Source organism: Alligator mississippiensis, chromosome 15 (assembly GCF_030867095.1).
Source record: "Alligator mississippiensis isolate rAllMis1 chromosome 15, rAllMis1, whole genome shotgun sequence".
NCBI lineage: Eukaryota > Metazoa > Chordata > Crocodylia > Alligatoridae > Alligator > Alligator mississippiensis.
In genome coordinates, this window is record NC_081838.1 from 4448518 (window position 1) to 4462209 (window position 13692).

Here is a 13692-nt window from a genome sequence, read left to right on the forward strand (position 1 = left end):
AGGGGCCTAGGCTTCAGGCCTGGGAGGGGTTGGGGGGAGAGTTTAGGGGTTGTCGTGGTAACGGGGAGGAGGGTTCTAGACTTGACTTTGCAAAGAGGGGGTCACCGTGGTAATTGGGGGGGGACCCAGGGGGCAGTGTAGGCGTTGCCATGGTAACTGTAGGGTTCTAGGCCTGGGGCTTGGAGGGAAAGGAATTGGGGTGGCCGTGGTAACTGTGGCGGGGCCTAGGCCTCAGGCCTTTGGGGGCAGACTTCATGGGTTGTCATGGTAACAGTGCAGGGTTCTAGGCTTCCTGTGTTGGGGGGGGTAGGCAGGGGTTGCTATGGTAACAGTTGTCCAGGTTGGGGCCAAAGGGCGGGGTGTACTCAGAGGGGTCTCCATGGTAATGGGGTGGTCTAGACCTCACGGAGGGGCAGAAATGTAGGGGCTACCGCAGTAAGTAGGGTGAGGGGAGGTAGTCGGTGGTTGCCATGGTAACAGTGGTGGGGGGCCTTCCTCTGCTTGAAGTGTGTGGGGGGGGGCGTGCTTGAAAGTTGCCATGGTGACAGAGCTGTGCCCCACCCCCCCAGGTGCAGACCCTGGAGGAGCTGGCGCCCTCCAGGCCAGACTCGCCCCTCAGCCCCAGGCCGGGGGGGGCACGGGGGCAGTTCCTGCGCCTGGCGGACGGCGCCCTCCTCACCTGCCTCATGGGGGTCATGTGAGTGGGGGGGTCCCAGGGTTGGGCAGGGGCTGGGCTGGGGGACGTGGGGAGCTGAGTGGAGATGCGGGGGGTTATAGGGGGCTGGGTCGAGTTGGGGCTCCCGCGGCAGTGGGAGGTGGGGACATGGGGGTCCGAGGGCTTTGGGGGGCTGGGCTGAGATGGGGGTCCCAGGGCAGTGGGGGGCAGTCACGCAGCAGTCGGGGGCCTGGGGTGAGGGTCATGAGGGGTCCTGGCCAAGCCGCGAGGGTCAGTGGGGGGCTGGGTGGGTGGGTCATGGGCAAGCTGAGTCGAAATGTTGTGGGGGGGGTCACCGTAGTGGGGGGTGGGGCTGGGCTGCAGGGATCGGAGGGCAGCGGGGGTTGGGCTGGGGATCATGGGGAGGCTGGGTCCAGATGGGGGCTGGGGGTCCCAGAGTCATGGTGGGTGGTGGGGGTCAGGGGCATCGGGGGCCCAGGGCTATAGGGATCCAAGGGCAAGTGTGGGGCTGGGTCCAGCTGAGGGGAGTCTCACCCCCCCATTTCCCTGCAGAGACCCACCCCCCCGGGGTGCCTGCCCCCCCCCACTGCCAGGCGGCGACGAGACGCGGAGGCACCAAACCCTGCAGGCGCTGCTGGCCCGACTTCAGGCCTTCTACCAGGTGGGCGGGGCTTGCACACTTGCATGGGCATTGCCTGCCCCCTCGTGCACTCATGCAAGCACCCGTGAGCCTCTCATTTGCCCCCCCCAGGCTTGCACACGCCTTTGCTAGTGCTCGTCCTGGCATGCGTGCATGTGCATCCCTCAGGCCCACGCCTGAGGACTTGTGTCCTTGCACACGCCTGTCCTTGCATGCTCGCTCCCAACTCTACTCCTGCCTGTTTCTGTTTGCGCCCAGCTTCACCCACCCTTCCCCTCGTGTTCATGCAGCACATCCATGCACCTCTCGCATGTCAGCCCTGCCCTGGGAGATGGGCCCGGTCCTGGGAAGATGGGCCTGTCGGGGTCTCATCCTGAGTGGGGGGGAGCGGTTTGTCTGGCTCCATTAACCCTTGCACACACCCCTACCCCTAGCACTAGCATGTGTGAGGCATCTGCCCCATCCCTGGTGGTCACCACGTTCAGGGGTGGGGAAGGGGCGGGGCAGAAAGGGGAAGTGGCTGGAGTGTGGCTGTTCCTGCCTGGGACTTCACCCCCCCCCACCATTGTCAGGCTCTTCTCTGATCTCTGACCTTTGCCCTCGGCAGGACGACCTCCAGCAGCTATTGGTGCTGAGCCCCCCTAATGTACAGCTCCTGGCCCGAGACCCCCTGACAGGTAAGAACAGGGTGGGATGGGGGCAGGAAGGGACCTGATCCTGGAGCAAGATGGGTCTGGGAGGGACTGGCAATCCTAGGTTGGGGGGATGTCAGCTTCTGGCTCCATTAACCCTTTCCTCCCCCTCCCCCAGAGCAGGGCATTGAGGAAATGAAGAAGCTGCTGTGCCTGATGCTAGGGGCTGCTGTGCAGGTATTGGGGAGGGGGCACAGGATTGCGGGGGCTGCCCCAGGACCATGGATTGATCTCTCTTTCCTTATTTTCCTGTCCCCCTCTTGCTGCCCTACGCTGGGGCAGTGTGAGCAGAAGGCTGAGGTCATCAGGAGGATCCAGGGCCTGGATCTGGAGACCCAGGCCGCACTGGCAGAGGCCATCCAGGAGGTAAGGGGCATAACCCTTGACCTCTAGGCCAATATCCCCTATGGCCCTATGTCCAGTTCTGCACAGACTATGAGGCAGTTGTGGGGGACAGGGTCTGTGTGGGGGAAGGGTGGGAGCTCTTGTGCGAGTGGCTGGTGAGCTGGACGTGCAAAGTGGGGGCTGGGGGGAGGGGCACGTGTGAGGGTGTTCAAAGGCAGCAGCTGTGTGAGGGGCGGGGAGGCAAGGGGTGGGGCAGACATGGGGTGAGTGTGCAAGGCCTGCGTGAGGGGGGTGATGGGTGTGCAAGGGTGGTGGCAGGTATGCAAGACCCCATTTCCTCCCCTTGCAGGTGACCCAGGAGCCAGGGGCAGTGCTGAGCTGGCAGGTGGGGGCCTTCCCCGAGCTGTCCCCTCTGGAACTGGGCCAGCGCCTACAGAACCTGTGTACCCAGCTGCAGCGGCTGGTGGGGGAGCGTGATGCTGCCCTTCAGGTGAGGGGCCCCCTGAGCCCCGCCTCAACCTATGAATGCCCCTGACCTCCCCTAACCCCCTTGAGACCTCCCCTAAACCCCTTAAATTCCCCAAACCCTGCTAATGCGTGTCTGTGGGGCAGCGGCTCTGGGAACTGGAGCTGGAACAGGTGGCTGCCCACCCTACAGCTGCCCCAGCCCCTGATCCGTCCCGGTACCTGGGGGTGCAGCTGGCCGATGCCCGGGCCCAGGTCCGGCGCCTGCAGCAGGAGCTGTGAGTGGGGCTGGGGGCAAGACCCAGAGGTAGGGGTGTGTGTGTGGGGGGGGGTGTTTCCCATGGGTGAGGAGGAGCAGGAGGGTATTTCCCAGGGGAGTGATGGGGGCCACTGGGGTATGGGGAGAGCCAGAGGGGGGCAGGTCCCAGGGTGCAGGGGTGGAATTTCCCAGGGGTGAGGAGGAGCAGAGGGGTATGTCCCCAGGGAGTGGTGGGGGCCTCTGGGGTCAAGGCAGAGCCTGAGGAGAGATGGGGGGTATCTGAGGCTTTCTCCATCCCTGCCCCACCCCTTTGCCCCCACCCCCCCAGCGTGGAGCAGGCCGAGGAGCTGCTGGACCAGCGGCAGGAGCTGCAGGAGCGTGAGGCTGAACTGGGACGGCTGAGGGATGAGGTACGGCCTTCCAGTCTCTGTCCCCATCCCCTTGGTCTCTACAGGGGCAGGGGGCACCGGCCCAGCCCTGAAGGTGCTCCCCAGATCCCCCCCACACCCTGCTGGGACCAGCATCTGCGCTCCTCACCTTTCTCTCGTGAGCCCCTGCCCTAGCTCCACATGTGTCCCCCCCAACCTCCATGTGCGTCACCCCACCCTGCTGCCACATGCCCTCATGTTTCTTGCCCCGTCCCCTTGTTCCCCAGGTCCCCTGACCTCCCCATATCCCTATGCATGTCCCCCATCTTCATATATTTCTCACATGCATGTCCCATGTGTGTTCCCTGGGTCCCCCACCTCCCTGGGTCCCGCATGTACCTATGTGTATCCTTATGCACATTCCACCCACGTCCCCTGCTTCCACATACCTCACGTGTCCTCTGCCCCAAGTCCCACGCATATCCCCTGTCCCACACATGTCCCATACACATCCCCTGCCCCCACACATGCCTATGCCCACATCCATGTGTGTGTCCATGCAGCTGCGGGTGGTGGGGGCACTGGCAGCGCAGGCCATGCGGTACCGGGACGAGGTGGACGTACTGCAGGAGGCATCAGGCCGGGCTGGGCGGCTGCAGGCAGAGCTGGCGGCATTGAGGGATCGGTTGCCTGCGCTTGAGAGAGACCGGGCACAGCTCCAGGTCAGCATGGTGGCAGGGCACTGAGGGGTCATGGGGGGCAGGGGGCACTAAGGTGGAAGGGAGGGGTCATGGGTTAGGGTTAGGGAGGGGGTCAGAGGTCCCATGAGTCCTGGGAGGTCCTAGGGGGGTGGGGACTTTGAGGTCTGGAGTCATGGCGGGTAGGGTCCCAGGGGTTGGGAGTCATGGGGTAGAGGCCCTGGGGAGGGGGTGATTGGAACAGGGATTATGGAGGACACTGGGAGAGGCTGGAGGATCATAGAGGTCATGAGGGGCTCCTAGCCTGGATAGGGGGTCATGGGCACTAGGGGAGGGTCAAGGGTCACAGTGGTCCGGGGTCACGGAGGAGGTGGAACATAGCAGTTGGGAAATCATGGGTCACAGTGAGGTCAGGGGATGGGTTGTCAGGGCTGGGGGTATCTGGGGTTCCCTGACAACCCCCATCCCCCCAGGAGGAGCAGGCTTTCTCGGCGGCGTTGCTCGATTCCAAGGAGCAGCTGGAGGCGCAGCTGGAGGAGGTCTGTGCCCATGCCCAGCGCCTGGCCCCACTTCAGCGCCAGCTTGGGCAGCTCCGTGCTCAGCTCCAGCGCACACAGGAGGTGAGGGCCTGCGGCACCCCCTGTGCCCCCCTCACCTCCCACAGACTTCCCCCACCTCCCAGTTCCCCTCCCACAGACTCCCAGTTTCCCAAGGACGTCCATCACTTTCTCCCCATAGATGGTCTGCAGGAACTCCCCCCCCCCCCCACAGGGGATCTGCTGCAGGACCCCTCCTGGACCCCCCACTGCCTCGAGTCCAGGGACATTTCCTGGGACCCTTCCCCAGGACCCTCTAGTCCTCTCAGGGCCCTCCCCCCCCCCCCCCCCCCCCCACAATTACCCCAGTCATCCCAGACAGCATCCACCCCATCAGCTCCTGCCCCACCTTGCCCCACTTTTGACAGCTCCTGCCCCTGTGGGGGCTGTGGGAGGCCTTCCCAGGGCTCCCCCCATCACCTCTGGGACCCTCCAACTTCCCCTAGGCAGCTTGTGTCCCACAGCTCCAGAGAGCCCCTCTGCTAGGGCTGGAGTAGGTATCAGAGCTGAGTGACCCCCACTGTCCAGTTCCCCCAGAGCCCCCCAAACCTTGGCCAGGCAGGACCTATCCTATGGATTGGGTGAGCACAGGAGGGTGACAGCCCCCAGTTTCCACCCTGCTATGCCCCCTGCTGGGAAGTGGGTACTTGGGGGGGTCCCCTCACAGGCCCTGTCCTCCCTGCCTCCCAGGAGCGGAACCAGGCCCAGCAGCGCTTGGAGGAGTTAGAGCTGCAGAGGGAGGGGGGGCCACAGCCAGGATCCCCCCACCCTGGGGCCCCTTTGGATCTGCCCTGGGAGGAGGAACCCGAGCCCGATGACGTTGCCAGCAAGGGTGAGTCACAGCCCCCCATAATCACTGTATAGATCCCTCTCTCCCATCGCACAGATCTCCCCATCCCTATGGATCCCCGCCCTATGGCCCCCCATAACCCCCCCACCACATAGACCTCCCTATTGCTCTCTCTGGAACATCCTATAGCCCCCCCACCCTATAGTTCCCACAGCCTTTCTTCCAACCTGAGCACCACTAACCCTCCCCACCCCATAGACCTCACTGCAGCCTTTCCTCAGGGACCCCCCCACAGACCCCCAATCCCTGCCTTGTGACACTGTTACACTGCCTGCCCCTCAGATCTCTCTGAAAGCCCCCCGCTGCCCCTGAGCCAGGAGTTGGGGGAGGCAGGGGCCGGACGCCTGCCTGCCCTGGAACGTGAGAATCAAGTCCTCCGGCGCCGCCTACAAGAGGCGCTACAAGCCTCCATGGGACCCAGGAGTCCAGGGCCAGAGCTGGAGAAGGAAGCCCCCCAACAAGAGGTCTGTGGGGCAGGGTAGGGGCCTAGGAGATGGGGTGAGGGCTCTGATCTGGCCCTGATGCCTTGGGGGTGGGGATGGTCTTTGTGCAGTGGAGGAGGGTTGGAGTGGGGTAGAGAGCTGGAGTGGACACAGTAGAGTCTCCCTGTGTGGTGGGAAGAGGTTCTCCCCTCTACCCCCTCCCCCCCCAGGGGCAGCAGCTGGTGGTGGTGACCCCCCCAGGCCTCACAGAGCTGGGAGACATGGGGCAGAAGGATGGGCCCCCCCAGGTGGGTAAAAGGGGGGGGCTCTGGGGTTTAATGGGGTCCCAGTTACAGAGGGGCTACGGCGGGGTGGAGGGAGGAAGTGGGAGTCCGGCGGGGGTGGTCTCGGGTATGGAGGGGTTGGGCACTGGGAATCTCTAGGGATCCCAGTTCTGGGCATAGAAGTTGAGAACCATCTTCAGAAGTTCTAGGTAGGGGGGTTCAGAAGGGGATTGGGAGGACCCTGGGTGGCTCAGACGAGGGCTCTGGGGGCCCCAGGTATGGGGTGGTACTGGGAGTGCCCAGTGGAGGTCCTTAAGGAGTCCCTGGGGGGTCTCAGGTACAGGTGCCCCCCCACTGACCCTTTCCCCCACACAGGCCCAGGAGAAGAAGGAGCAGGGGGAGGCAGTGGCAGTGGACTCTCCCCGGCTGCGCCAGGCTGAGGACCATGCACGGGCTCTGACCAAAGCCCTGGCCCAGCTGGAAGCTGTCCACGCTGAGGCCCTGGAGGAGCTGGCGAGGTCGCAGGCCGCGCGGGACCGGCTGGAGGGGCAGCTGCTGGAGTTGCGGCAGGAGCTGGAGGCGCAGGGGCTGGAGGCCCTGGTGTTGAAGGGGCGCCGTGACGAGGTGCAGCTAGTGTGGGGGTCGCGGCTGGCGGAGGCTGAGGAGGGGCTGGCTGCAGCCCGGCAGGAGCTTGAAGGGCTGCGCCAGGCCCATGTGGCTGCCCAGACCCGGCTGCAGGCGACTGAGGAAGAGGCCAAGAGGCTACGAGGGCTGGAGGCCGAGGCGGGCAGCCTGCGGGAGCAGCTGGAGGGGCAGCGGCGCCAGGCCGAGGCTTTGCGGGAGGTGAGGGGGTGACGGTTGGGGGGCACACACATGGGCTCCGGCCTCAGGCACTGGGGGTGAGAGTATCCAGCTGGAGGGGCTGTGGGGGCTGAGGCACCCAGCAGGGGGTTGGAGGGGGCCGGGAGGTGGCTGGGGAGCAGGTAACGGGGCTCCAGGGTAAGGTCTACAGTGGGGAGGGATCCCATGGGGGGGGCTCTAACCCTCCCCTCTTCCTCCCTGCAGGAGCTGGGGGCAATGCGGCGCCGGGGGCAGGAGCAGGCGCAGGCCGGGGCGCGGCTAGAGGAGCAGTTGGCACAGGTGGAGGAGGAGGCACGGAGCCTGCGGGACCAGCTGGGTGCCCGCCAGAGGTGGGGCAGGGAGTGCTGGGGGGCTGAGGTGAGGGGGGCAGTTTGGGGAACTGGGTTCAGATGCCTCCTTTCTTCCCCCTCCCCCCCAGGCAATGCGAGGAGCTGGAGCAGCGCCTGGAGGGGCTTCAGGCCCAGCCATCCCCTGGCCTGGATGTAGAGCCCCTCAGTCCCCCCAGAGACCCCCCCCCCCAGGTAAGTGTGCACTCCAGAGCCCCCGTACAGGCCTCCCTATCTCCACAGAACCCCTCAAAAATGCCCACTACCCCCCACCCACTAATGTCCTCTCAACCCAGAGCTGCTCCACTATCCCTTGCTCTCACTGTGCCCCATACAGCCCCACCATGCACTGCCCTAGTCTCATTCAGTCACCTCCTTACAGCCCCCCAACACCTCACTCTATCACTCACTCTGTAGCCCCTCCATCTCCCATCTCCCATCCCCCATATAGCTTCTCAGTGCCCCCCCCCCAGCTCCCTGGGGGAGGTTGAGCCTGGACCCCAACCTTACTCTGCCTCCCATTCTCCTCCTGCCCCTGCCTGGACAATCCCCTTTTCACTGCATCTCACCCCCTGCTCTGTGCCCCCAGGTCCTGAGCCCCATGGGAGAGCAGCCCCTCAAGCCCCCAACTTGGGAGGGAGGGGCAGAGGCCGAGGGCCAGGGGGCCAACAAGTCAGGGGGCCACATGCCTGAGATGGAGACCAGTGTGAGTGTGTGTGGGGACCAGGGGGCTAGAGGTGTTGGGGGTATTTTGGGTGGTGAGGCGGGGGACTAGAGCCCAGGGGGAGCTGTGGGAGCCCCCAGCTAATGCTCCCCCCCCCCCCCCCATACCCCTCCCAGACCACAGGGCAGCTGGAGGGGCAGCACAACAGTCTGCAGGAAGAAAATGCCAGGCTGCATGCCCAGGTGGCTGAGCTCCAGGTGAGACCCCTGTCCTCTGACCCCTAGCCCTAGACCCCTGAGGGCTCACAGCTCCTCCCAGACCCCTCAAGGACCCGTGGTGCTGACCTCTGGACCCTCTGATAGCTCTTTGACCCCCACCCCCTGTGCCTGTGGCACTGATTCCCGGCTCGCCCAGAGCCCTGTGACTTGTGACCCCTGCCCCCATGGCCTGTAGTGCTAACCCCTGCCCCTACCACAGCTCCACAGCCATGTGTCCCCTGCTCCCCACCCACAGCCCTATGACCCCTGACCCTGCCATAGCACTGTGATCCCTGATCCCCCACCCCCGGGGCCTGTGGTGCTGACCTCTGCCCACTCCAGAGCGCCATGATCTCTGCCCCCACCACAACCCCATCATCCTGATCCTTCCACAGTCCTGTGACCCCTGACCCCACCTCTCAGCCTGTGACACTGACCCCACTGTAGCCCCAGGACCCCTAACTCCCACCCCCTGGGGCCTGTGGTGCCAACCTCTGCTTCCTCTATAGCACTGTGACCCTTGCTACAATAGCTCTGTGACCTGTGACACCCCCCACCACCCTACAGGCCTCCCCATAGTGCCTGCCTCCTCCATAGCACCCTGACCCCCATCCTCCAGGGCTTGTGGTGCCTACCTCTGATCCCTACCACAGCCCCCTGATCCTACCAGTGCCATGACCCCTGACCCCCAGGACTTGTGGCACTGAACCAGGGCCAGGGATCAGTGCCACAGGCACAGCGGGTGGGGATTAAAGAGCTATCAGAGGGTCTGGAGGTCACCACCATGGGCTGTCTCCCTACTGCAGGCCCATGACCCCTGCCCCTAGTACAGCCCCATGCCCTGCCCCTCAGCCTTATGATCCCCGAGCTCAACATAGCACCATGAGCCCTGACCCTGAGGCTGTCAGCCCTGCCCTAGAGCCTCCTGACTGCTACCCTCCTTGTGCAGGGGCGCATGGCAGGGCTGGTGGCAGAGGCGGGAGCAGCACGGCGGGCGAGGGACGCATGGCGTGGGCGGCATGAGGGGCTGCGGCGGGAGCAGGCTGGGCTGGCGCGGCTCCACGAACAGCAGGGCGCCCGCCTTGAAGCACTACTGAGCCGCCAGGCCACCCTCCAGGCTGCACTGCGGGCCCTGCGCCTTGAGCACCGCCAGCTGCAGGACAAGTACTGGAAGTCGGGGGCTCGTGTGGTGGCTTGGGCTGGGGTTAGGGATGGGGCAGGGGTCATGGTCTCCCATGGGGTTTGGCATCCTGAGGGTCAGTGGTCAGAATGAGGAGGAGGAGGGACGTTATGTGGACTCAGGGCTTAAGGGGTGGTGCGTACGGGGAGATTTGTGCTCTGCTGGGGTTGAGCAGAGGCAGTGAGGGGGGCAGGGGTTGTGCTTTCCCATGGGGTTAGGCACCTTGGAGGTCAGGGGTCAGGACTTGGGGGAAGGGAGGTTTTGTGGGGTCAAAGGGGCAGGGCCTGATCTGGAGTTTAGTGACCTTGAATTTGTGGGTCAGAGATCAGGGCATCAGCTGAACTTGGTGACCTGTACTGGGGTTGCAGGGATGGGTTTTGGTCTCCCATGGAGCTTGGCACCTGGGGAATCAGGGGGAAGGCCTCGGGGGACCCCCTTGGAGCTTGATCGCTGCCAAGCTGGAGGGGTCGGGCAGGTATGGAGAGGTCAGAGGTCACAGTCTCACCTGGAGTTTGGTGGCCTGGCCTGGGTTTGGAGGTGGGGGCAGGGTTGTGGTTTCCCATGAATCTTGGCACTTTGGGGATGAGGGGTCGGATATCAAGGGAAGGACTTGGGGGAAAGGGCGGTTTTGTGGGGTCAGAGGTAAGGGTATCATTTGGGACTGGGCTCAGGCTCGGAAGCTCTGGGAGGTTTCACCCCTCCTCTCCCCCAGGCAGGCGGCGCTGGAGGGGAGCCCGGAGCTCAAGGAGCAGCTGGAGGCAGCTGAACGGGACCGGCAGAGCCTGGCCCAGGAGCGGGGCCGGCTTGAGGAGCAGCTCGACCGGTACTGGGGCCTTGGGGGGTACTGGTGGGAGTGGGGGAGCTGGGGGCAAGTGGGGGTGTTGGGAACATACAGCAGGCACTGGGGGCCTGGAAGGTGTTGGGTGGGACTTGGGAGGATTGCTGGGGGTGGCAATGGGGGGCCTGGGGCAAGGTGGGGAGCACTGTGAGATACTGGAGAAGAAGCAGAGGGTTGGGTGTGCCTGGGGGAAGAAGATGGCTATAGGGTCCCAGGGGCTGTGGTGGGGAACTGTGGGATACTGGAGGACTAGCAGGAGTCCATGATGCCCCGTTTCCCCCTTCCCAGGGCACAGACAGAGCTAGGGGAGTTACGTGGGCGCCTGCCAGGGCTGGAGCTGGAGCGGGTGCGGCTGGGGGCCGAGACGGCCGCACTGCGGGACCAGAACCACCAGCTTGAGAGTGCCCTGGGCCGGCTGGCTGACCAGTGCCAGGTGGGTGGGAACTGGGGGCAATGGGGAGGATCATGGGATACTGGGGGAGTAGCAGGGGGGACTGGAGGCTTATCAGGCCACCCCATAGGATGGGGTTGGTGGGGTCTAGGGGGATGGTGGTGGGGACTGTGGGATGCTGGAGGGGGTCCCAGCCTCCCCTGTGATTCCCCCAGTTCTCCCTGCTATGGGGTGGGCAGAGCTGGGGGGGGGGGGGGATTGTGGGATATTGGAGGAGCAGAGGGGGGTGTTGAGGATGATGGGGGAGTTGTGGGATATTGGAGGATCAGGGGATTGTTGGGGCAGTGGTGGGGGATTGTGGGATATTGGAGGAATGAGGCGAGTATTGGGGATGGTAGAGAATTGTGGGATACTGGAGGAGCAGCAGAGTGCGCTGGGAGGTTTCATCCCCCTTGCAGGTCATGTGCAGAGTTAGTGGGTTCGGGGAGGGCCATGATGGAGGATTATGGGATACTGGAGGAGCAGGGCTCTCCCCAGGCAGAGCCCTACCCCAGAGCTCCACCTCCACAGGGGGCATGTACAGAGGGGGTGCAGCCTGCTCCCATTCACAGCCCCAGCCCTGCCTCCCAGTGGGCGTGGTCAGTTGAGGTGGGGCCTCAAGGGGTGTGCCCTGCCTTCCAGGGGCATGGCTTGGAGGGGTGTGGTCTTTTAATTCATAGTCCTGCCCCCTGCGGCCCACCCCCCAGCTCCTGGCCCAGCTGAAGGCGACCCAGGAGGAAGAGAACCGGGCGCTGCTGGGGGAGCTGCAGCGCCTGGGCCGGGACAACCGCAAGCTGCTGGAGCGGAACATGGAGGCGCGGGAAAAGCACCATGAGGAGCAGCGCGAGGCCCTGTGAGAGTCCCCTGCCCCCAGCTCAGGAGCAGTACCAGGCCCTGGGAGTGCCCCCTGCCCCCATCCCCCTACACCTGGCACCTTGCATTACTGCCCCCCCCAGCTCAGGAGCAGTACCAGGCTGTGGGAGACCCCCAACCTCCCCCCACATATCCCTAAACTCCACCCCACACTCCCAATCCACCCTAAAAAGCAGCACCAGGCCCTGGAGTTACTCTCAGTCCTGGACCCTGGGCCCCCAAACCCACCGCAGAAAGCAGTGCCAGGCCCCACCACTGGCCCTGTACCCAGCTCTGGGAGTCACCTGTAACCCACCCCCATTCTGCCCACCCCTGCACAGGGAGAAGCTGAATGAGCTGCGCCGAGAGAAACAGAAGCTGGTGGAGAAGATCATGGACCAGTACCGTGTGCTGGAGCCCGCCCCGGGCCGTGGCAAGTGAGTGCCCCCCAGCCCTCCCCCATTTCCCCTGCCCCCCTCACGCTGCTCTGCCTGGCCCTCAATACCCTCCTGCTCCCCAGACTCCGCCATTCTGTTCTTCCAACACCCTGATGACCCCCTACCCAGGAAGCAGCTGCTTGCTGGGAGCAGAAATGGGGGGACGGGGGGGGGGGGGCTGTGGAGGATCTTGGGGAGGGTTGGGGGCTCTAGGGCAGAGTCTGGGGACCCTGGAGGTGATGTGGGGGGCTGGGGTCAAGTGGAGGGGCCACGGAAGATGCTGAGGAGTTTTTGACCCCTTTCATGCCCTCCCAGGAAGAGCGGCTGGCTCACAGACCGGATGCGGTGGCTGGTGAGGGCAAGGCGGGAGTCCCCCCGGGACCTGGTGCGGCCCCTGGCTGAGGGCAGCGGTGACTCCGAGGGGCCCAGCGGGACAAAGGGGGCTGTGCCTGATGGCGGTGAGACACCCCTGGTCCAAGGAGGCAACCAAGGGTTTGGGACATCCCAGCTCTCAAATGTGGAGGGGAACCCAGGTGTCTGGGAGGGTCTTGGGGTGTCCCTGCCCCGGTTCTGGGGGGACTGCCAGAGGGGAGGGAACCCAGGCATCTGGGACAGGGTGGGCAGCCTCCCTGCCCTTCTGCAGGGGGAAACCCAGGCACCTGGGCCAGGCTGGTCATGCCCCGGGCCCAGGGGCGTGGCTTGGAGGGGGTGGGTTCTTATGGTTCCTGGGCTTCAGGGGGCTGGTGGGGAGGGGGGTCTGAAAGAACCCAGGGCGTCCTGGGGGAGGGTGTCAGGCACCGGGCACCCAGCGCCTGGGCACTGACCCCCTTCCCCTCCACCCGCAGGCCCCAGCCCCCCGCGGTCCCCGGCCCTCCCACGCCAGCGCCTGAGTTCCCGGGTGGGGATGTCCGAAGCGGGGGCAGAGCTCGGCCCTCGCCAGCGCTTCCGCCAGCGCCCCCGGCCCCTAGGCTTTGTGGGTGGGGCCTGGGATGGCTCTGCCCCATGGGAGATGCCCCTGGACACACCCACCCTGGGCCCCACCCCCGAGGAGAGAGGTGAAGGGGGTGGGTGGGGGCTCGTGGGTGGAGGTTGTGGGGCATGCCAGGGACTGGATGGGTGGGGCTGGTATGGGGCAGGGGTTGGCTATAGGTGGGCGGGGCTTCAGAGTGAGGGTGGGGCCTGATGGGAGGGGCTAGGGAGGTGGGGGTTAAGCATGGGGCTGGAGCTGACCAAAGGGGGAGGAGTAAAGGAGTCGGGGGCGTGGGTGGGGCAGGGCCTGGGTGGGGCTTGTTGGGGGCGGGGCGAGAGCTGTGTGGGGCAGTGCAGACAGCCTCCTGACAGCCCCTCTTCTGCAGGGCCCCCCCAGGGCGAGGAGAAGCCCCCCGCAGCGGTGGAGCCCGGCCCGTGACAGCGCCCCCCACCGCCTGGGGAGCAAGAGCCAGCGGACACGGGGCAGGGGCTGATCCACACCCCACCCCGGGGGGCGGGCGGGGGTGCAGCGGGTTGATAATTTATTTACAATAAACAAATCTATGTAAATGAGCAGTGTCTG

General features: G+C 65.1%; 1 protein-coding gene across 1 annotated transcript; it reads left to right on the top strand.

Moving 5' to 3' along the window:
• Positions 1 to 221: 221 nt before the first annotated feature.
• On the top strand, positions 222 to 13682 carry CCDC88B (coiled-coil domain containing 88B). Its single transcript, XM_059718400.1, has 26 exons — positions 222 to 697; positions 1229 to 1337; positions 1924 to 1993; positions 2127 to 2185; positions 2291 to 2374; positions 2703 to 2843; positions 2966 to 3096; positions 3406 to 3487; positions 4009 to 4167; positions 4617 to 4763; positions 5430 to 5571; positions 5872 to 6053; positions 6242 to 6319; positions 6671 to 7138; positions 7361 to 7485; positions 7575 to 7677; positions 8072 to 8188; positions 8323 to 8403; positions 9353 to 9567; positions 10296 to 10406; positions 10710 to 10854; positions 11559 to 11704; positions 12045 to 12140; positions 12456 to 12598; positions 12986 to 13195; positions 13496 to 13682. The coding sequence occupies exons 1-26, from the start codon at positions 687 to 689 to the stop codon at positions 13546 to 13548; spliced, it is 3408 nt and encodes a 1135-aa protein (XP_059574383.1). The 5' UTR covers positions 222 to 686; the 3' UTR covers positions 13549 to 13682.
• The last annotated feature ends 10 nt before the right edge of the window (positions 13683 to 13692 follow it).